The sequence below is a fragment of the Ovis canadensis genome, chromosome 21 (genome assembly GCF_042477335.2).
Source record: "Ovis canadensis isolate MfBH-ARS-UI-01 breed Bighorn chromosome 21, ARS-UI_OviCan_v2, whole genome shotgun sequence".
Taxonomy (NCBI): Eukaryota; Metazoa; Chordata; class Mammalia; order Artiodactyla; family Bovidae; genus Ovis; species Ovis canadensis.
Window position 1 is genome coordinate 65329622 of NC_091265.1, and position 23260 is coordinate 65352881.

At 59.9% G+C, this 23260-nt stretch overlaps 1 protein-coding gene across 10 annotated transcripts in view; it reads right to left on the minus strand.

Annotated features, from left to right (window-relative positions):
- Nucleotides 1-23260, minus strand: part of KCNQ1 (potassium voltage-gated channel subfamily Q member 1) — a 380778-nt gene that overhangs the window by 261453 nt on the left and 96065 nt on the right. For all 10 annotated transcript variants that reach the window (XR_011251782.1, XR_011251781.1, XM_069565746.1 and 7 more), the window contains exons 3-10: nt 20452-20578; nt 19937-20015; nt 19505-19601; nt 18796-18936; nt 11508-11618; nt 11156-11251; nt 9160-9282; nt 8126-8270 (exon numbers count right to left, since the gene is read on the minus strand). Coding sequence is in view for 8 of the 10 variants with exons in the window: in XM_069565746.1 (XP_069421847.1) it covers nt 8126-8270; nt 9160-9282; nt 11156-11251; nt 11508-11618; nt 18796-18936; nt 19505-19601; nt 19937-20015; nt 20452-20578 (919 nt within the window). In the remaining 2 variants the exon portion in view is untranslated. The remainder of the gene's footprint in view (nt 1-8125; nt 8271-9159; nt 9283-11155; nt 11252-11507; nt 11619-18795; nt 18937-19504; nt 19602-19936; nt 20016-20451; nt 20579-23260) is intronic.

Below are 23260 nucleotides of genomic sequence, written 5' to 3' on the forward strand. Positions count from 1 at the left end.
GTGTAATTGACATACAACGAACTGCACGGTTAATGCATACAATTTAGTGACTTCTGACGTAAGATGAAACCACTGCAGTAATCAATGTGTTGGACACACTCACCCTCCAGAAGCTGCCCTGTATCCTCCTCCTCCTAACAAAGTCCCCATTCCCCTCACCCCACCCCAGGGTAACCGTGGATCTCTCTGTTGCACTGCATTTGCCTGCATTTTCTAGAGTTTTATATCAATTTAAGACAGTATGTGCTCTTTTCCAGCTTCTTTTTCTCATCATCATTATTTTGATGTTCATCTAGGCTGCTATGTCTTATTTTTGAGTAGTATTCCACGGTATGGATATTCTAAAACTTAAATTATCCAAATGTTGATGGGCTCTGTGGTGCTTTCCATTTTTCATACAACAGCTCTGAACATTCAATGTGTAAGTGCCGGTTTGTGTATCTGCTGATATTTCTCCTGGACAAATACCTAGGAATAGAATGCCTGGATAACATGACGGGCCTGTATCTCACATTTTGGGAAATGGCCAAACTGTCTTCCAAAGCAGCTACACCATTTCACGTCTCACTAGGAGAGTGTAAGAGTTATGCCTCTCTACCAACACTTGGTATGGTCCGTCTTCTTAATTTAGCTGATATAGTAATGTGCAGTAGTATCTCACTGTGGTTTTAATTTGCATTTCCCTAATAGTTCCTCAGATGGTAAAAAAAAAAATCTGCCTGCAATGCAGGAGATCTGGGTTTGATCCCTGGGTCGGGAAGATCCCCTGGAGGAAGAAATGGGTACCCACTCCAATACTGTTGCCAGGAGAATTCCATGGACAGAGGAGCCTGGCGGGCTACAGTCCACGAGGGTTGCAAGAGTCAAACAGGACTGAGCGACTAACAATTTCACTTTCAATAATTTAATGGGGCTTCCCAGGTGGCGCTAGTGGTAAAGAATCTGCCTGCCTATGCGGGAGACACAGAGATGTAGGTTTGGTCTCTGGGTCGGGGAGATCCCCTGGAGAAGGACATGGCAACCTGCTCCAGCATCCTTGGCCTTCCCTGGTGGTTCAGATGATAAAGGGTCCTCCTGCAGTGCAGGAGAGCTGGGCTCCATCCCTGGGTCAAGAGGATCCCCTGGAGGAGGGGTGGCAACCTGCTCCAGTGCTCTTGCCTGGAGACTCCCATGGACAGACGAGCCTGGCGGGCGACAGTCCACGGGGTCACAGAGTCGGACACGACTGAGCGACTAACAGCCAGGACTCTTGCCTGGGAAATCCCGCGGACAGAGGAGCTGGGCGGTCCGTCGGGGCTCAAAGAGTCAGATACCTCTGAACGAGTGAGCACAGTAATGATGCTGAGTATCTTTTTATATGCTTGCCTACAAACCTTCTTTGATGAAGTCTCTGTTCAAAGCTTTTGCCCATTTTTATTTGTTGTCACTATATAGTCATGGGGCTTCCCTGCTAGCTCAGCTGGTAAAGACTCCGCCTGCAATGCAGGAGACCCTGGAGAAGGGAAAGGCTGCCCACTCCAGTACCCTGACCTGGAGAGTCCCATGGACTGCATAGCCCATGGGGTCACAAAGAGTCGACATGAGTGAGTGACTTCCACTTTCACTTCATCCAGTCATAAGTGTCCCTCATATATTTTGGATGCAAGGCCTTTAATAGACGTATGGTTTGAAAATGCTTCCTCCCAACTTCCGGTGTGTCTTTCCATTCTCTTAGCAGTGTCTCTCAAAGCAAAGGTTGTAATTGTGTTAAGTTCAATTCATTTGTTCCAGGGCCTGGCCTTTGCTTTTGGTGTCATGTCTAAGAAATCTTTAACTCAGAGTCACAAAGACTTTTTTCCCTATGTTTTCTTCTATATTTTTAGACTTTACCTTTAGGTCTATGACAAACTGTGAGTTAATTTTTATATATGAGATGAGATGCATATCCTGTTGATCCAACCTTGTTTGTTGGAATGACTATCCTTTCTCTACCAAACCACCCTTGTATCTTGGTCAAAAGTCAGCTGTCCGTAATGTGTGGGCTTCTCCGGGCTGCCTCGGCTGCTCTGCTGGCCTGTCTGCTTATCTTGATGCTAGCACACTGCTGGTGTGCCCCAGCTTTCTTCATTTTCAAAGCTGTTTCTATGTTCTAGGTCATATGCAATGCATTTCCGTAAAAGTTTCAGAATCAGTTTTGTTAATTTCTGTAAAACTTATAGTGAGTTTGGAACTCTTGCCTAGGTTTTAATTTTCCAGAAAATGCTGCCTAGAATTGATTTTATTTTTTCTTAAATGTTTGGCAGGATTCAGCAGTAAAGCCACGTGGTCCTGGAGAATGTCTGGGGGGATGTTTTGAACTATAACTTTGATTTCATCAGCAGGCAGAGAACTCTTTGGGTTATGTATCTTGAGTAGTTTACATCTTTCAAGACATTTTCCCATGTCATCTGAGTTGGAATTTAAAGCCTGGTCCCTTATGATCCTTCTTATATTTGTAGGATCTGGAATCTTGCAGTCCTGATACTTTGTGTATTCTCTTTTGCTCCAGATATTTCTGGGTAAAGGGTTATCAACTGTATTGATCTTCTTTTTAAGAAATCATATCTTTGTTTCATTATTATATGCATTTTTGGCTTTGTGCGTTCCATTTCGTTTGTTTTTGCTCTGAGCTTTATCGTTTTCTGGTTTCTGCTTATTTGGGGTTGAGTTTGATCTTCTCCTCCTGGTTTCTCGTGGTAGAAGCTGAGGCTGGCTGGGCCCTCCTCTTCTCTAGTGGGCGTGTTGGTGCTGCCCTTAACAGAACCTACATATTTTGATACGCCGTACTTTTTTTTCATCAAGTTGAAAATGTTTTCTAGTTTTTCGTTTGGATTTCTTCTCTGGCCCTGTGCTATTTGAAGCATGTTATTTAGGTTCCAAATATGTGCGGGTTTTCCAGAGCTCTTCTTCTTATTGATTTTCGGTTGAACTCTATTGTGGTCAGAGGACATACTGTGAATATCACTTGGATCATTTACAATGGACTGGGACATGTTCTGTGGTTCGGAACCCGGTTCTCTCTCGGTGGCTGCTCTGTGTCCCCTCGGAAACGCCACGTGCTGTGCTCCTGCTATATGGACTGTTCTGCCAGCATTCCCTGGGTCATCTTGGTTGAAAGGATTGTCCTGGGCTGCACCCAATGGCTCAGCAGGTGAAGAATCCTCCTGCAATGAGGGAGGCGCAGGAAACATGGGTTCAATCCCTGGGTCGGGAAGATCCCCTCAGTGAGGAAATGGCAACCCGCTCCAGCATTCTTGCCTGAAAAATCCCATGGACAGAGGAGCCTGGTGGGCTACGGTCCACGGGGCCTCAAAGAGCTGGGCGTGACTGAGCACACACGCGCATTCACCCTTACTGCTTCTCCACCTGCTCCGCCAGCTTCTGAGGCGGCTGTACTAACACCTCCAGTTCCACTCCTGGATTTGCTTCTTCCACCTTCTATATGCTATTCATTATTTTCTGCCTTTTGGCTACTGGACTTAAAGTCATATTTAGATACATTGTAGGATTGTATGAACCAGTAGTCATCTTGGTGAAGCCCTGGGGCTGAGAGGAGGGACCAGGGGTGAGTAGCTCGGAAGAGGGCCAACGAGAAGGCTCTGGCCCAGGAGATGAGGACATGCCTGCAGGGCCCATCCGGAACCCCCACACCTACTGGAGGGGTCACAGGCCCATCCGGAACCCCTACACCTACTGGAGGGGTCACAGGCCCATCCGGAACTCTCACCCTTACTGGAGGGGTCACAGGCCCTGGCCTGCAAGACCTCGTGGGACCACTTCCCCATGATCCTGGGGCTGCATGAGTGAAGTGTGTTGACTGGAGCCAGGGGAACACCACACCCTCAGACGAGGCCAGGCAGGTGGGCACCAGGAGGGCACCAGGAGCCCATTCAGTCCTGAACACGGCAGCTTAGACCCAGGTGAGACCAAGGCGGCATGCGGGCCAGGTGCTGTAGAAGCAGCGCCTTGTTCTCACAGCCGTGCTGGTTCCCAGGCCACCGGCTCCAGGGTAACCGGGGGCTTATTACCAACACACACCCCTGGCCTGCCCATAGCACTGTGACTCGGTATTTGAGGCATGGGTCTCCAAGTCTGTGTTAAAAGTAGAATTCGAGGGATCCACAGGATCATCCCAACCTGGAGCGTCCCCTCCCAGCCTCCGCCAACAGGGACGCCCTGCCTCTCTCATCAGGAGCAGCTCTGTCCGTCACCAAGGGGAGGACTTCCGTTTCTGGCAAGGGGAGTGACAGCATCTCTCTGCAAGTTCTGGAGCAGAGCAACTTCCTGTGGGCACCATGGAGCTCACCTGGCTCCAGGGACGTGTCCTCCCAGTGGAGAGGGCAAGCAGGCTCTGACCCACAGGCTGCCTGGGTTGTCCACCTGAGCAGCCACAGTGAGGACCGTGCGGCCCCCCAGAGGGAAGAGGCCGCACCTGAAACCACATGAGGCAGGAACTGGCAGCTGCGGCTCCACATGAAAAAGAGGAACCAAGAGCCAAGGGCGGACACGGACAGAGCACCACAAAGCCCGGGCAAACGCTCGCACTGGCCAGCGGCAGGGACAGCAGCCGCCTGCCGCGGCTGTCTTCCTAGAATGAAAGCGGTGGGCGCGCTCACACTCGCTCTTACAGGGCCCATGACACAGGTTGTCTGGGAAGCCCCACACCTATACACCAGCCGCACGCAGGTCCTGCTGTGATTCACTGGGTCGCCCCTCTAGACCAGTGTCCCCTTAACCAGAGTCCAGAGGAACCCACCGATACAAAACGTCCACAGTCGCCACCTCCGCCCACAGCCCCACGAGGAGCCGAGCATCAGAGAGGCCACTGCAAACAGAATTGGACTCTCCCATGAGCGCAGCTGATGGTGTTCCAGGACAGATAGGGTGGGATCAGCACATTTAAGGGGCTCAAAGCCGTGACGTCACACACGAGGAAGATACAGGATGCTAAGACCAAGCAGATGAGACCCTCACGTGAGGACACACGGGAGAGAAAGAACAGGTGGAAACTGAGACATGGGTGAGGGGCTGGGAGACCAGACAGCGGTCGCTGAGGGCACAGGGACAGGCGGCGGCAGATTCGGCGAGGAGCGCTGCCCGGGAGGGTCGCGCAGACACTTCCAGGAGAGACCAGGCCAGTCAGGGCAGGCGACGCAAACCCTCAGAGTCAGGGGTCACAGCACCTCATCATGAAACTACAGAACACCAAAGTCAAAGAGAAGGGGTTTAAGGTCATCAGAAGAGAGGATGGGTCGCCTACAGAAGATGGCCAGCTCAAGAGGGCACACCAGCTGGGAGCTGGCGGCGGACTTCCAGCCTGTGCAGAGAAAACGCAGATCTCTAATACCCTACAGTGGAGAAGAATATGACAGAGAATCTATATCCATGTATAACTGACTCATCTTGTTGTGTGCCTGGTACATTGTACATCAACTGTGTTTCAATTTAAAATTTTTTTTTTACTTAAAGAAAATACAGATCTCAACCTGTATGGTTCTAGCAAGCTGGACCATGGTTCAAGAGCAAAAGTGAAATACAGAAATCTCAGACAAGCGGAAACCGAGTAGGCCATCGACAGACGGTCCCGGAAGACAGCACCGGCTTCAGGAAGAAGGAAATTCAACTCCAACTGAGACACAGACAACTGGCCAATCTGTCAGCAAATACGAGCCTCCACTGTCAACAAAGAGCCGCTACTGCCGAGGACAGGCTACAAAGTCAAAATGCAAACATGGCGCGGCAGGCCACAAAGCAGGAGGTGCTGGTGTGAGAGCCCATCCAGCCCGCCGCTCCCTGCTCAGGGAGGTGGAGGCACAGGAGGCAGGCAGCCAGGCCCTGGCCAGTTCCAGGCGGGGCTCACATGGCCTCCACGCCTGGGAGGGCAAGAGGCTGGACTCAGCAGGGGGAGACGGCGTGAGCGGAAGCCGAAACCCCTGGAGCAGGCAAGGCCTCTGTGCATCACTGCGGTCCTTCCACAGAACAGGCACGTGGGCTCCCGCCCTTCATTCTCTGAAATTCTGTCTGAAGTCCTTGTGATGGGAGCAGATAGCTCTGTTCACCCAGAGACTTCACGCTGCCCCCAGCTCCGCCGATACCCGGGGAACCCCCGAGGCTGCAGGTCCCCCCTCCAGCTGGTTTCTGCCTCCTCTCCCCATCCCGCCACCACGACACTGCAAGCTCCCAGCTGACCTGCCCCCAAGTCCCGCCCACGGGTCCTGACCAAGTCCTGCTCGCCGCTCCACGGGTGCCACCCCAGGAAATCCCGCAGGGCACAGGGCTGACTGTGGCCTCTCCTGCTCCACGGCCTTCTGCCATCTGGCCCGCCCAGCACCTGCGGGCTCCGGTCACGACTCAGGCCCAGGGCCACCAGCCTGGCCAAGGTCACAGATGGGAAGAGACCCCGCACGTGGGGAGCCCACAGCAAGGAGGCGGGGGAGCCGTGGGAAAAGCCACGCCCAGGTCGCCATGGAGAGGAGCAGCCAGCCCCTGAACACCTCTGTCCAAGACAGTCCTACTGCTTGCCAGGCCCTTCCTTGGCCCTGCAGACGGGGCCACCGCCCAGGGATTAGAGCAGATTCGACAGGGCGGCCGTGCCTAGGGCCCCGGGGTCCCAGAGCCACAGGACAGGGGCCCAAGCAGCCGCCAGCTGGAGACAGAGAGCCCTGCCTACGGCGGGGAGAGGCATGCGAGGGGATGCTCTGTGGGCAGCGCGGCAGGCAGGTAACACCCTGGGCGGGCTGGCGCCGTGGGCAGGGCTGGGGGTGCGTGCTGCTGGCAGGCGCTGTGTGTGGAGCAGAGAGGTTCAAGTCAGGGTCCAGCGTGGAAGTGGGGTGCAGCCTAGCGGGTGGTGCCCAGTATTGGGAGTGGGGCTGTGGGCCTGTCCCTGTGACAGCGTCTACCCCGGAGGCGCACCCCTGCTCCCACCCCAGGGCTCCCCAGAGCCGCCAGGTGGGCGCGTCAGGGATCCCTCGGGCGGGGGCATTCTGCATCCCTGGGGCCCGGCTGACAGCTCAGGCTCTAGAAATCCGGCGGGTCTGGGCTGGGCAGACTTATCTCATTGGCAGGGAAGGAGAAAGCCCTCCTTGCGAGGCCATTCCACAGAAAGCGCCTGACTCCCGGCCCTGGCCCCTCATTAACATTCCGCAGGCAGCACGGAGGACTCCACAACGCCGCACGGGCTGAATGGACGCCGCGTTTCGGGGGCTCCCTGTTCAGCCAACAGCGAGCATGGCTCCGCCCTGTGCCGACCTGAGCATTAGCATTCGCAGAAAGCCCCCATCTGCAAGGCAACAATGGTCCTGCCCCAGATCCGGATGGCGGGCACAATCGTCCTTTGTGCCCACGGCAGTGGGCAGGCGGGTGGCGCATCCCAGGGGCCCGACAGTATGTGAGGAGACCCCGGGCACCCAGGCTGGGTCTTGCACACCCAGCTTCCCAAAGAGGAAGCCCACAGACAGCCTCAGGAGCGCCAAGGGGCCGTGGCTCCTCCCAGAGCACCCCCCGCCCTCCACAGGCTGTGCCCAGACACGGAGGATGCGTCACGGGCTAGCCATCCACAAACCTGGCAGATGGGGCGCCAGGCACCCACCAGCACCACACGGGCTCGGCCCCCTCAGCCACGCTTGAGACAGTGGCACCGCCCTCAGCCCCTGACACACTGGCACATCCAGGTGCTGGCCGGAACCCTGGGGGTCCCGGGAAGAGGGCAGAGGCGGACACGGAGGAGACAGAGAGCACAGGCGCAGAGCTAAGCAGGGGCCAGCCGCGGGCGCACACAGGCTGGCTTAGGACCCTCAGCCCCACTCCCCCGGGACAGGGGTCCACGTGAACCATTGGCCCCTCCTCTCTGCCAGGCCTGGGCGCCAGGCATATAGCACGGCCGAGGCAGGGCCTGGCTCCCAGAAACCCAGAGCCCAGTGCAGAACAGGGCAGGACTTCCACGAGCGACGGGCCCGCTCTGACGGAGCAGGCGTGGCAGTGCCAGCTGTCCCCAGGACGAGAGCAACTGGCTGGGGACGTGAGGCTGCCCCGACCCCCCAGGCCCCGGCAGCCCTGCTCAGAGCTGAGGGAGGGCCTGCCCCCTCCACCGCAAGCGGGGGCTCCTCACCAGCGCTGTCGTAGCCGTCTATCGAGATGGGTTCGGGCCTGCGGTCCTCCAACACGGGCTCGCAGGTGATGTGGGGGACCGCAAGCGCTTTCTCTCCTGGGCTCACACCATTGTCCTTGTCCAGTTTGAACTTTTTCTTCTTTACCTAGAAAACCAGACGAGAGGAAGTGGTCAGGTCCTGGGCGTCCCCTGCCGGGGCCCTCTGCTGACCCCCGACCACCGGTGGCAACACCCTCGGGGCACCTGCCAGGGCCGGGCTCTGGGACTCTCGCACACTGGCAGGGGGTGCTGCAGCGTGGGGTGCTGCCAGCGGCCCCCTGGGAGCTCACAGCTTTGGGGGCAGGCAGACAGAAACTAGAAACAGCAAGCAGACAGGAACGCCCCAGGGCAGGGGACAATGCGGGCTGTGGCCAGCGGGGCTGAGAGCGTGGGGCGGCGGGGTGCACAGGCTGAGGGCCAGAGGACGCGCCTCTGAGGTGGTGACTGGGAGGAAGTGAACGAGCCAGCCCCGCTGGGGTCTGGGAGAAGTGCTGGCAGAGGAAACGGCGGGTGCAGAGGCTTCGCAGGCAGCCAGCGCCTGGGAGACCGCATCTCTCCAGGGCGGTGTGGGTGCGGGCCGGAGGGAGGCCGCTGCTGGGCCGGTCACCCTGCACTCTCGGGACTCACGCCCAAGCCTGCCTCAGCTCCCTCAGAGACCCCCAAGGCCCTCTGCTCTGAGCCAGGCAGCCACGGCCACCCTGCCGCTCACCTGCCCGGCACAGACAGCCCAACACCCAGGCCCTGTGGAGAACACCCCGCCGGCAGGGCAGGCCAGGATCCAGCCGGGCCTCTCCCCATGGTGCTTCCTCTGGACCTGCCCAGTGCTGGCCTTGGTGTGGCCAGTCCCGGGGCCAGACCTGGGCCACTCGGACGGTGGGAGCCCAGCACGGTGCACACTGCCAGTACCCAGGCCGACGTGGCTACACTGGACTGAAGGGTCAGGGACAAATCCTGACCGTGACGTGGCCTCCCCCCAATTGCAACACGGCAGTTACCATGGCTGACTTCTTGGGCTTGGGGCTGGGGGACAGCAGGGCGTGGTTCCGGGACGGCTTCCGGACATAGATCTTCCAGGTGGAGGAATCTGGGTTCTCCGCTGCGTAGCACCGCCAGGCTGTCTGAAACCAGCAGGAGGGGCAGCCGTTACCCGCAGGCCCACGCTAACTGCAGCCACACTGCCTGCTGGGCCCCTCTGCTGCCTGAGCCTCAGGGCCTCTTGCCCACCAGCCCCTTCCTGAGGCTCGGGGTCCGCCCTTACCTCCCCAGGCGGTGCACACGCTCAGACAGCACAAAGCCTGTGAACCCCAGTCCCTCTGTGTCCACCCCCAGGGACGCCGTGGTGGGGCACTCACGGGGAGCGCCAAGGGGCAGGGCCTCGGGCCGGCAGAGGCAGGACTGAGTGCCCAGGAGGCAGCGCCACCCACCAGGAACCCCCAGTTTCTGGGAACCTCCAGACGGCATGTGGGTGAAGGTCTCAGGCCTAGAGACACCCCTGGCAGCTGCCACGCGGGGTGACCTAGAGGAAGGGGGTTGTTGGGGATGAGGAGGACAGCCAGGAGCTCATAGGAGGACGCACCCTGATGGCCTCAGCACTGCTGGCCGCGGGAGCCAGGGAGACGCGGTAGGGACACGCTCCTGGGTAGTGATGCCCCTGCAACCGGAGCTGGGTGCCACACCCCGGCCCCCCAGGCAGGGGTGGACTTCCAGCTGCCCCTCAGCCCCCTCCAGGCCTCTCCCGTCTCCTGGGAGGTATGCGCGAGGCTGCACACCCACCGCTCGGGGAGTCCACTAACCCACCCCTGCAGGCAGGCCATTTGCTGCCTGATTTACAGTCTCCCCGAGAGAGGCTGTGGGGCCAGAAAACCAGCTGCAGGGCCCGAGCCCCCGGCCCGAGGGCCGCTGCCTCCACTTCCTTCCTGTCCAGGGTTAGCATCCAGCCCCAGACGGTGGTTCCGGACAGGCTCCAGAGGGACAGGGCAGAGGCCCCCCGCTGAGCTGCAGCTGCCGCTGCAGCCCCAGGGGCCCTTCAGCTCTGGGGGCCCAGGCCACCCTGGTGGGCACAGGGGCCCGAGTCCAGGCTGACATAAGACGACGGCCCTGCTCCCGGCCTCCGCCAGGCCATGCTGCCCACAGCCCCAGGCACTCCTGCGGTTCCCAGGCTCTGGGTGGACACTCGGGACGCCACAGTCTGCCAGTGGTCCCTGTGCCCAGGCTTCACTGGCGCTGAGAGGCCTGCCCCACGCTCCAGGCTGTCCTTGGAGCCCACGTCCAGGGGCTTAGGGCTGCCTGCCTCTGGGACCTGCCTCTCCCTACTTCTGTTGGGCTTGGAGTCTTGTCACAGAAGCCTGAGGTGGGGGCTACAAGGGGCCTTGGGGCAGTTGCAGCCCCCGACCCACCCCCAAAGGCCCGGCGCTCTGAGCCCCGGCCCTGTGGGGACGCAAGCCTCTGGGAGGTAAAGGTAGGCCCAGAAAGTGGCCCGCGCTCTTGGGTTAGCCGGGAGGACTGAGGCCCTGACTGCTGCACAGGCAGGCCCTGACCCCCTGGGGGACGGCCCCCTGCTGACTCCCACCCCCCTCCCAGACCTGCCCCCACGCAGAAGAGGCTGAGGACAGACACTCAGGGGGCTGCTGCGGCCGGAGGCCACAGGTCCAGAGGAGTGGGCACAGCGGGAGTGGCCAGGCCGCCTCCTCATCCCCGAGCCTGGCCCACAGGACAGGGGCAGCTGGGCTCCCCAGCACCGTGCCTCCCACCAGCCGGCAGGCATCATCCCACAACTCCCGGGACAGGGGTTACACTGGGCAGGCGAGTCCGTGCCATGGCCTGCCGCCCTTCCACCCTTCAGAGGGTCCATGGGCGAGGGTCCAGCTGCACTTGGGGCCGAGGGCCACGCCTGGCTCCCCGCGCAGACATGTGTGTGTTCCCCTGCCCTTGCCCTGCCTGGTGGGCCGGTGGCCAGACGCCCTTGCCGAGGCCACGGGGCGGGGCCGCCACCTGGATGAGCGAGGCTGCCGCCGGGATCTGCCTGTTGAAGTGCTTCTGTCTCTGCTTCTGCTGGACCTTCAGGGCGAAGCCGGAGCCGAGAATCCCCTGGAAGGACAGAAGGCAGGCTCACGCCCTGCAGATGCGGGAGCGGGCAGCAGGCGCGCGGGGCGCCCTGGGCCCGGCTCCGCGCTGCAGGCCCCGCAGACCAGGCCAGTGCCTCCAGAGAGCCTGTGCCTGGCGAGCAAGCTGGGGGTCTGAGTGGGCCACCTCTGGGTGTCTGCTCACAGGGTGGCCACCACCCCCACCAGCCTCCAGAGCTGAGGGGCCGTGGAGACGCCGCACCAACCCTGAGCACACCTACCGCCGGGAGCGCAAAGAAGGAGATGGCGAAGACGGAGAAGCAGGAGGCGATGGTCTTCCCCACCCACGTCTGCGGCACCTTGTCCCCGTAGCCGATGGTGGTGACCGTGACCTGTGGGCAGGAGGACAGCAGGCGGCGGTCAGCCCCAGAACTTCAGGACGGGCGTCCGTCCAGCCGGAAGCCCCTCCACCCGAGACCTGCTGCGTGCAGAGGCCAGGGAGAGAGCCCTGCACCGATGGGCTGGGCAGCTCGGAGGCCAGAGCCCCAGCCCACAGGGTCTGGAGCCCAAACTTAATGCTGCAAAGGAAGCAAGTTCACGGCGTGTGCACGGGAGCTCGGCCCCCCTGCACCACCCCCGCCCCGTGCCAAGGAGGCCCACCACCCAGGAGGCCAGGAGCCCCCCTACCCCTGAGGCCCACCCTCCACAGAGAGCCTGGCCACAGATGGCATGCTGCTTCCAGATGCCAGCCCAGGCACCAGATGCTCTACGTGCCCTTTTTTCTGGGAGAACCAGATGAGCCGTCTTCTCCATGGGGGTAGGGGGCTGTCCATCCAAGGCATGTGCTGGGACAGCGGGGTGGGGGCTGCTGCCCCTCGTGTCCCCCATCCCGCTGCAGGCTCGCCTGCTGCTGGCATCTGAGGCTGGCTCCCAGGGCCTCAGGACTCATCCTGGCTGTGCCTGCCGGCGCCAGAGCCTGGGCCGTGGACTGCCTTCTTGGTTTTTGAGGACTCAGCTCTGAGCCTGGCAAGGGACCCATGGTGCCCAGAGTCCCAGCTCGTCCCATCAGCACACGCACCCAGCCCTGTGACGGGTGGCTGGGCCTCCCCTAAGTCAGACCCCCTGAGCTAGGCTGCTCCATGAGCTCTGCAGAAGGGTCTGCACGTGTCCACGCAGACGGAGACCAGCATAGTTGTCCACATGGAGACGGGTACATGCAACGGCTTGGAAGCCCAGGGCAGAGGCGAGAGGCCCCGGGAAGCAAGAGTGACCGAGAGTCTGGGCTCAGGGGTTGGGTGAGGACCGCAGTGTGGGAGGCCAGGTGTCCCCCACCCCCTGGTGCAGGGCACGCTCTGGGCTCCTCAGACCCTGTCACAGACCTCCTTTGTCAAGTTAACGACATCCTTCCAGCTCTCGGAGGAAACGGCCCATCCCCGCAGAGCTGTTTGTTTTTCCTGAATTCACAGACACAAGCAGCTTAGGAATGGGCTGTTTACAGCCTGTGTGCTCGCCCCCGATGGCAGGCGATCTGGAATGCCGAGCTGCACGTCCCCTGGGCACAGACCCGGGGAGGCGCCTCGGCCGGGGTCTCTCCTCTGGGGCTGGAGACCCCAGAGGGCCTGCCCGTCCCCCCAAAACACCGCACGGTGTCACTCCATTTCCTCTTTTCTAAAGCCGCCTCCTGGATGCCAGCGGGCTGTGGGGGAAGCAGAAGGCCCAGCTTAGGAGCCCGGCTCCACTGGGGACGTGGTCAGCCTGCCGCCACCCCACAGACCATGGCCATTTGTCCAGGGCGGGAAGGGGCGGCCAGGAGCGGGGGCGAGGACAGAAGCGGGCCCACGGTGCTCAGACCAGGGGTGCAGCGTGGTCCAGCCAACGTGCAGCCGCACCGTGAGCTCCAGACCATCTGACGGGGTCTCACCACTGCTGGATGAGCGGGCTGGCACCAAACCAGGGGTGTACATCCCTGGCTCCTTGCTGTGATGTCGGGGTAGGGGGGGCAGAGGACAAACCCAAGGCCAGAGGCTGCTGCGCTGGGGGTCCAGGCCTCGCCCAGCCTCAGGGAGGAGGCTGGAAAGATGCAATCAGGGAGAGGGTGGCCCTGGGGGAGGAGAGGTGCAGAGAGAGGGGCCGGGGAAGCGGCAGGACTGTCTCAGAGAGGCAAAAGGTAGGTGCAGTGGTCCCGAGGCCCAGCGCCGGTCAATGTGGGGCTACCCCCAGAGACCCCAACCTGTCTTGGGGGGACGGTGGCCAGCATGTGAGGAGCCCACCCAGCCAGGCTTGCAAACTCGAGGTGAAAACAAAAGCAAACGCATAGCCCCAAACAAGCCCGCTTCCCTTCTGAGGGAAGTCATATATAAACGCACAGAGGCCCACGCAGGCCCAGGGCTCCTCATCACGCGAGCACCCCTTCTCCCTCCCAGAAACCAGCCTGTGATCACCATGGCCGAGAAGGCGCAGGGGTTGGGGCGCCGTGGGGCCAGCACTGCAAGGGTGGAGGCAGGTCCTCTCTCCCTCCTTTGGGGGCACAAGGGAGCCCCACACAGCCCCTGGCAGGATGCCGTGAACCCTTGGGCCCTGCCCAGGCCACATCCACCCCTCGGCGGGGCCAGGCCCACAGCCCCTCAGCAGAGGCCCTGGACTCTGCCCCGGGCACCCAGCACAGACATCTCCTCCTCAGCGGCCCTTCCTGCCTCCCGGGGATCACGGTGTGAGGACCACAGCTGACTGCAACAAACCACGGCCATCCGCAACCAAGTCTCCGAGCGCGTGCGGCCCGGGCGGCTGACCCCTGCAGGCCCCAGTTGCCCCACACACACACTGCCCCAGGGACGTGCTGGTGGGAGAACCAGCCGGGTCAAGAGGCCCTGTCATCCAAGGGACTTCTCTGAAGCAGTGGGAAGAAGGGCCTCCTTCCTGGGATCATGGCCTCTCAGGGAGCCGGCCCTCAGAGGCAGATTTGCTGCCACCTCATTTTACAGATGGGGAAACTGAAAAGGTCACAGCTCTGCCCTGGCCCCAGGGCTGGCTGCCTGGTGTGCCCGGGGCCACCCGCACCTGCTGCCAGCCTTGAGGGGTCAGGAAGGACCCGCACGCTTAGGGGCATAAACACACACAGGCATACGCGACGTGTGGTCTGCGGGGAGTGGGACCCTCAGGACCAGCAGGGCTGAGGGGCGTGATGGACCTCGGCGGCCACGGACACTCGAGTGTGAATCAGCTGGGGACAGTCACTGCCTGGCATCCGGCTTGTGGGGCCGCCAGGAGAACCTTGAGCAGTAACGGTCCCTGAAATGCACAACCAGCCTTTGCTGAGCCCTCACTGGGCACCAGGGGCTCAAACTGTAAAAAATCTGCCTGCAATGCAGGAGACCTGGGTTCAATCCCTGGGTCGGGAAGGTCCCCTTGAGAAGGAAATGGCAACCCCCTCCAGTATTCTCGCCTGGAGAAATCCAAGGACAGAGGAGCCTGGTGGGCTACAGTTCACTGGGTCACAAAGAGTCAAGCACGACTGAGCGACTCAACCACACCCTGGGCACCGCAGGCTCTCCGAGCTCTCGCTGACAGCCCTCCACCCGCTCTCGGAAGTGGGCACCCACCTTACACCCAGCGCAGCCCAGGGTCACTCGGCAGGTCAGCGTGGCTCCACCCCAGTTCCTGGCAGGGTCACCCCACTGCTTCCTGTTTGCCTGTCTTCCTGATGCTGACCATGCTTCTTTCACTCGAGCTGAAGCCGGAAAGTTCTTTCTCCAGATGACAAGGGCTGAACCCCACCCCAGAGGAAACCAGGCCTGAACACCACCCTCACTGGGCCTGCCGAGTCCACATAAGAAACCATCCCGGACAGTAAGGACGGAGAGACAGACCTGCCCTGTGGACCCCTACTCATCCCGCAAAATCCAGCCGTGAAGACCCTTCTCTGGCTGAGCTCTCAGCGCCCACGGTCTCAGTCGCATACGTGACCGACGACAGGTGCAGGAGGGACTCAGAGCTGGCGGTGGCCTGGGGTCCTGGGGACCCTCCCATCAAAGCTGCAGCGCACCCTCACCTTTGCACGGAGTCCAGGCAGGGGAGGAGCCCTGGATGCTGCGGGGGGTAGGCGTGGCCCACTGCCCCCTGGGCCCAGTTCCCCAACTCCAGATGAGAGCCTGACATGGGCCCCCACACTGGGCGCTATCGACAGACCTTGCCTGTGAATGCCTGGGGGCCCTGTCCTCACCCAGCCCCCCATGCGGCCCCCAGACCCGTTGGCCTCACCCGGCCAGGACACAGTCCGGCCTGGGAAGTAGAACTTTCTGGAGCCAAGGAACTGGAGTCAGACTCAGTTTTAAACGGCGGTGGAACGCAGGGCGGCTTCCACCCTTTTCACTCCCAATTCTAAATTTAGATGCAGGGGTAAACAGAGCCTGGCAACCTCCGGATCTGAGAGACCCCCGGGCGCTAAACAGAGAAGCCCGTGTTTGCAAAAGCTGCTTTTCCCTCCACTCAAACTTTAATACAAACAAACGCATTTTGTTCCAAGGGCAGAGAAGAAAGTCTTAAATCCTCCCCGACACCTCAGCAGCCAGGCATGGGGCGCCACACTGGGAGGGGGTGGGGAGCTCTCACCCCCGTGTCGGCGCCCCACCCAGGGCGGGAGGAGTGGAGGCGACCCCGGCCTGGAAACCGAGGCTCAGTGAGCAGAGGGACCAACTGGTGAGCCCACCTGGGACAGTGCTGTCCGCGGCAGAGGAGCGTCCCCCAGCGTCCATGTGCCCCTGGGCCCTCGGAACACAGGCCTGTTTGGAAAAAGGGTCTTTGTCGATGCGACTGGGTTAATGACCTTTAGAGGAGACGGTCCTGAGCTCCCGAGTGGGCCCTGCACCCGCCGACCGGCGTCCCCACAGGAGACAGAAGGTGCGGCCACAGGCCCCGGAGTACCTGGACCTCCGAGGCTGGGAGAGGCAGGAAGGACCCTCCCCCGGAGATTCAGGAGGCAGCCAGCCTCAGTCTCGATTTCCGGTCTCCAGAGGGGAGAGCAAGCACCGTGCTGGTGGTTCACCTGGCTGTGGGCGCCCCGTGGGCCCCAGGCAGAACTGACCGCTTCCCAGGCGCATCCAACCATCCGGCCAAGCCTGGTGCTGAGGGTGCCGGGGCACCTTCAGGCTGCCCAGTGGGTCCACACGCGGCCCTGGCAGGCTTCCCCCAGCCCGCTCCTACACCCGGCTCTGCAGAGAAAGCGCAGCGCAGGGCCCGTCCCACGGCCCAGACACCCAACCGCAGGGTCTCTCTCCCGCGTCCAGCCAGAGGAGCTGGTCTGGTGCGATGTCGTGTGCCCCTGGGGGGCAGCCTAACTGGTCAGCAGGCCTTGCCACGTGTGCCAGGTCCCCGAGAGCAGCACAGCCTGAAGGCAGGCCCTGGGCCGTCCACCCCAGGTGGGGAGCCTCAGGGTGCGAGCTGGGCTCACTGCCCTGGTGGCCCATGGCAATGCCACACAGGGGGAGGGCCGTCTGGCCCCAAAGCCCCCCGCGGGCGGTCCCGCTTGCATGTCCTGATTGCTTGTCCAGGACCTGCCAGGGGCACAGCCCAAACTTGAGCCCGGCCTGCTCCGCCCGCCTGAACAGCTGCAGGGGCGCCACCACTGCAAATGGGGGTCGTCTGCCCAGAGCCGGGCAGCGGGGGCGCTGAGCCCGCAGGAACAATGGCCAGGCTGGGCCTGCGGCGGCCAGGCCGGGGCCGCAGCTGACGGCGAGGCCGGGGCACCGGTGCCAAGCTGGGCACAAAGGGGCCATTTTCCCGGCTGGCGGGCGGATGTTTGCACAGGTGTGTGCGCGGGAGCAGGGCTCACAGGGGCCAGGCTGGGGGCAGCTCTGAGGGAGAGGCCAGGAAGACGGGCGGGCAGGGAGGCCGGGGCCGGGCACCGCTTACCAGCTGAGCCCCCCCACTGCGCCGTCTGGCCCTGGGGATCCTCACGGCCCCAGGTTGTGTGTCCCTCCACAGGCCCTGCCTATTACCAGAAAGTGACCCCTCCCCTGCTGGAGCAGGGGACGAGGTGCCCTCCCTCCAAACCTGCTGGGGGGCCAGCCACACCCCGGCCCGCAGGCGGCATCAGAGCAGGTCAGCATGTCCTCACCTTCCTGGGGCAGCCTGGCAATGTTGGAAGCTTCCAGAAAAAAAACGCTGACTTGGCCAACATGAGGAGCCCCAGCCTCGGCCTCTCAAGGGTGGGGATGGAGACGTGAGCAACTTCCTGCCCCACCCGGAGCAGTAGGGACAGGCCTCTCCCCGGAGGGTGGGGGCCCTGAGCAGAGGCTGACTCCCCCACCCCGCCACCATTCTGAAAGGAAACAGGTCGGAGGTGGACACGGTCGGGGCCCAGCTCAGCCTGGACCTGCGGTTCTGTGGAGCCGGCGCTGCCCCCAGGCCTCAGCCCCACCCCGTGGGTGCAGCCTGCAACCCCCTCCTCTCCCAGGCTGAGCGGGCCTGGATGTCAGCCACCCAGCCCCTGACTCAAAGGGGCTCCATCAGCTACCCTTGCCCTTGGGCATCTCATACCCGGGCTGGCATCATGTGCTCTGTGGCTTGGGCTGCTCTGGGTGCTCCTGGGCACTGGGCCCCCTAGACGTTCCTGGGCACTGGGTCCAGTGCACCCTGAGGAGGAGGGAGGAGGGCCAAGCCCGGCTGATGCCCCAGAGATGGCGCCACTCTCCCGCCTGCCCTCCACAGCCAGGGTCTGTCCAGGCCACCAGGACCCCACACATGCTGCTCCCAGGCCAGTAAGCTGCTGACCACTCTGTGACTGAAGGAGAGCCTAGGATCTGTCTTCCCACAAGGCCCAAGTGGAGGGTTGTTGAGGGGCATCCTCTGCGCCCTGAGGTCCCACGCCAGTGACGCTGGGTTCCTGTTATGACCAGGCCCCAGGGTGGGGTAGGGGGTATGCACAGCTCAGATACCCTGGCCCTGGCTGAGGCACCCGCAGCCACCCACGGCCAGGCCAAGCGCCACCCCTGCCCCCCAGAGCAGAACCCGGGGTCCCTGCATTCTGCCCCAGCCGTGGCCAGCGGCAGACACGCGGGCCGGGTGCCCTGTCAGGATGGGGGAGCTCGCTGCTTTCTCCCGAGGCCCCTGGCCTGGTGTGGTGGGCTCTGGCAGCCACCTGATGATGAGCTCCTGAGTTCAGGGACACTGAGGGGCCTGGTGCTGAGCCTCACAGAGGTGGGCCCTGGGGTGGCAGGGGTCTTGGGGTAGGAATGGGGATGGACGGCGCTGAAGGGCCCGGTCCAGGGCTGGGGGAGTAGCTGGCACCGCCTGCGGCCACATCCCCAGTGGGTGCACACTCGCCTTCCATCCCGTCAGACTTCCCTGTGCAAAACCAGGCTCACAGGTAGAAACGTCAAGGGCGCCACGGCAGTGATGGCTGGGCTCCGGGCACCCAGTGTGGGGCCCAGCCGCCTGCCCAACGACATGCCTGCACACAGGCTTCAAGCCCTCGGGGGGCGGGTCTCGAGGGTCCAGGGAGACACACTGCCCCCACCACCTGCCCGGGCCCGGGCTGTGCAGTGATCTCACGGCACAGAGGTGCCAACTTACCACTCCCCACCACAGGGCATCCGCGTAGCTGCCGAACTCAACCTGGCCCGACTCGTTGACAGCATCCTTCTCGGCCAGGTACACGAAGTAGGATGAGAAGATGAGGCCCAGGAAGCCGATGTACAGGGTGGTGATGAGCTCCTGGGGACAGGTGGGGAGGGCGCTTGGTCAGCCAGCGCCCGTGGGCCCTACAGATGCCCCCCCCGGACAGACAGCACGTGTGGGGGTGGCCAGCTCCAACCATCACCTGGAAGTTCCACATTAAAAGCCAGTGTGTCTGACAGGCAGGCATCAGGCTTGGAAAATAACCTAGGTTCCCCAACTTGTCAACGGCGAGGTTGGGTCTCCCCGTCTGGGAGTGAGGCCAGTGCCCTGGCCCACCCACCTGGCTCTCTCTCCCGCAGGACCTCGGGGAGATGCAGGACAGGCCCCACGCAGGGGTTCAGGCCGGTCCCCATCCTGCCTTCACAGGGCTGCTCGGGGTTTGCACAGGCTCAGATTTCTGGGCATCCTGATGCTTCTCCCACAGTAAATGTCCCTTTTTCCACCTCCCCGAGCGCCTCCTGTCCCAGCTTGAGGGAACGTGGGCACACCGCCTGCCTGGCCAGCCAGGGACTCCGGCCCTCGGGTTGGGGGTGGGGGTGGGATGGTCCAGCCGGCTTGGGCCGAGGCTGCGCTGGGGTCCCGTGCGCCCCTCCCGACCACGCACCTGGCGGTGGATGAAGACCACGGAGCCCAGCAGCCTCCAGGTGCCCCCCTGGCGGTCGACGTGCAGCATCCGCAGGATCTGCAGGAAGCGGATGCCCCTGCGGAGGACAGGCCCCTGTGGGCGCCAGGCGGCCCTGCGCCCCCGCCCCATGCCGCGTGGCCCTCCCCCTTCCCAGGCACAGCGTCAGGGCGGGGCCGCACACAGGCCTGGAGCCAAACCCGCACATTCCTCAATTCCCTGGGCGGCAGGATGGCCTTCTGGGGGGCAGCTCCAGGATCACCCCAGTTTACAGATCAGCAGACTGAGGCCCCCATACCTTGGGGTCCCAGCCTGCATCCTAGAGGCTGGTGCTTGCACTTGACTCAGTGTGGGCCCAGAGCCCAAACCCCAGCACCCACACCTCAACACCACCAGGTCCGCAGCCCCACCTACCTGATGGCCGAGGTGGCAAACACCTGCCCTTTGGAGCCCACGCAGAGGACCACCATGGAGGCCACCACCACGATGAGGTCTGGTGGGGACAGAGCTACCATCACCAGCCAGGCAGCTGGACACCAGCAGAGGCTGGCAGTCAGTGGGACAGGGCCCCATGAGGGGGAGGCTGGGCCCCCATCCAAGCACGTGTCGAGGCCACCCGATGCCCCCTGCCCAGCCCTGGCTCATCGGCCGCTGAGGGCAGTGGACACTCCTGTTGTGCTGAGCGTGACCAGACCCCCCGCCCTGCCCCGTCAGCAGCTTCTGGGAGCAGAAGACCTGGCCGCTGATGGGGGGACCTGGAAAGTCACCCTGCTGGCCTTGGGTTCCAACCCCATCACAGCTGGAGGAGGCTGGCGCTCTCTCAGCCCTCAGGGGGACTCCGCCTGGTGGTGTGTGTGATGGGGGTCTACCTGCCCAGCCTGTGTCTGGAAACCTTGGGGTGTACCTTCTAGGGGCCAGACGTGACTCACCAATGATGGAAATGGGCTTCCGGGCAAAGCGCAGCCGGCCCCAGATGCCCACGTACTTGCTGCGGCAGCCAGCCGACCAGAGGCGGACCACATACTCTGTCCCGAAGAACACGACCAGGACGATCTCCTGCGGAGGCAGGGCACGTGAGTTCACCTGGCAGCCACACCCGGGGGCAGGCGCCACGCCAGGAGCCTCTGCTGAGATGCGTGGGGGGAGCAGGCGGCCTGGGCCCCCATCTGCTGCATTGTCCACCTGGACAGGCTGGCTGCCCAAGCCCAGGTCCACCACTGCACTCAGTACCATAGAGAAAAGGTGAGACATTATGACCGAGTGCGCTTTACACCCAGAATGCAAGGTCAGTTCAACATATGAAGACCAACCAATACAATACATCACGTTGACAGAATGGAGGGAAAAAAAAAATCACATGATCTCCTGATCACAAAAGACGAAAAAAAAAAAGCACTTTATACAATTCAGCACCCTTTCACGATAAAAACTGTAATCAAACTAGGCACGGAAGGAACCTGCCACTGGATAATGAAAGCCATATATGAAAACCCCACAGTGAACACCGCATCCACAGAGAAAGGCTGGAAGTGTTTCCCCTAAGATCAGAACCAAGACAAGGGTGCCCGCTCTCACCGTGTCTATTCAATACCGTACTGAAGTCCCAGCCAGAGCTGCTGGGGAATAAATAAAAGACTTGCAAACTGGAAAGGAAGAAGTCAAATTATCTCTGTTCACAGACAATATGATCCTAGATATAGAAAGCCCTAGAGATTTCATGCAAAAAAAACCTGTTAGATCTAATAAATGAATCCAGCAGAATAGGATACAAAAGTGAAACTGTTAGTCACTCAGCCGTATCAGTCTTTGTGACCCCATGGAATACAGCCCACCAGACTCCTCTGTCCATAGAATTCTCCAGGCAAGAATGCTGGAGCGGGTAGCCATTCCCTTCTTCAGAGGATCTTCCCCACCCAGGGATGGAACTTGGGTCTCCCTTACTGCAGGCGGGTTCTTCAGCATCTGAGCTACCGGTGAAGTCAATCACAAAAGTCTTTGCAAACCATGAACAGTGTGGAAAGAACACATAAGACAATTCCATTTACACTAGCAGAAAAAAAAAAGGACTCTAAGGAGGCGGAGACTTGTACAACAAAAACTGAAAGATTGTTTCAAGAAATGAAAGATGACAAATAAATGGAAATACGTGTTCATGGACTGGACGACTTAATACAGTTAAGAGGTGGAATGGCAAGCCACTTCAGTATTCTTGCCTTGAGAACCCCATGAACAATATGAAAAGGCAAAATGATAGGATACCGAAAGAGGAACTCCCCAGGTCATTAGGTGCCCAATATGCTACTGGAGATCAGTGGAGAAATAACTCCAGAAAGAATGAAGGGAAGGAGCCAAAGCAAAAACAATACCCAGTTGTGGATGTGACTGGTGATAGAAGCCAGATCCGATGCTGTAAAGAGCAATATTGCATAGGAACCTGGAATGTCAGGTCCATGAATCAAGGCAAATTGGAAGTGGTCAAACAAGAGATGGCAAGAGTGAACATCGACATTCTAGGAATCAGCGAACTAAAATGGACTGGAATGAATGAATTTAACTCAAGTGACCATCATATCTACTACTGTGGGCAGGAATCCCTCAGAAGAAATGGAGCAGCCATCATGGCCAACAAAAGAGTCTGAAATGTAGTACTTGGATGCAATCTCAAAAATGACAGAATGATCTCTGTTCGTCTCCAAGGCAAACCATTCAATATCACGGTAATCCAAGTCTATGCCCCAACCAGCAACACTGAAGAAACTGAAGTTGAACGGTTTTATGAAGACTTACAAGACCTTTTAGAACTAACACCCAAAAAAGATGTCCTTTTCATTATAGGGGACTGGAATGCAAAAGTAGGAAGTCAAGAAACACCTGGAATAACAGGCAAATTTGGCCTTGGAATGCGGAATGAAGCAGGGCAAAGACTAAGAGTTTTGCCAAGAAAATGCACTGGTCATAGCAAACACCCTCTTCCAACAACACAAGAGAAGACTCTACACATGGACATCACCAGATGGTCAACACCAAAATCAGATTGATTATATTCTTTGCAGCCAAAGATGGAGAAGCTCTATACAGTCAACAAAAACAAGACCGGGAGCTGACTGTGGCTCAGATCATGAACTCCTTATTGCCAAATTCAGACTCAAATTAAAGAAAGCAGGGAAAACCGCTAGACCATTCAGGTATGACCTAAGTCAAATCCCTTATGATTATACAGTGGAAGTGAGAAATAGATTTAAGGGCCTAGATCTGATAGATAGAGTGCCTGATGAACTATGGACTGCGGTTTGTGACATTGTACAGGAGACAGGGATCAAGACCATCCCCATGGAAAAGAAATGCAAAAAAGCAAAATGGCTGTCTGGGGAGGCCTTACAAATAGCTGTGACAAGAAGAGAGGCAAAAAGCAAAGGAGAAAAGGAAAGACATAAGCATCTGAATGCAGAGTTCCAAAGAATAGCAAGAAGAGATAAGAAAGCCTTCTTCAACGATCAATGCAAAGAAATAGAGGAAAAGAACAGAATGGGAAAGACTAGAGATCTCTTCAAGAAAATTAGAGATACCAAGGGAACATTTCATGCAAAGATGGGCTCAATAAAGGACAGAATGGTATGGACCTAACAGAAGCAGAAGATATTAAGAAGAGGTGGCAAGAATACACAGAAGAACTGTACAAAAAAGATCTTCACGACCCAGATAATCATGATGATGTGATCACTAATCTAGAGCCAGACA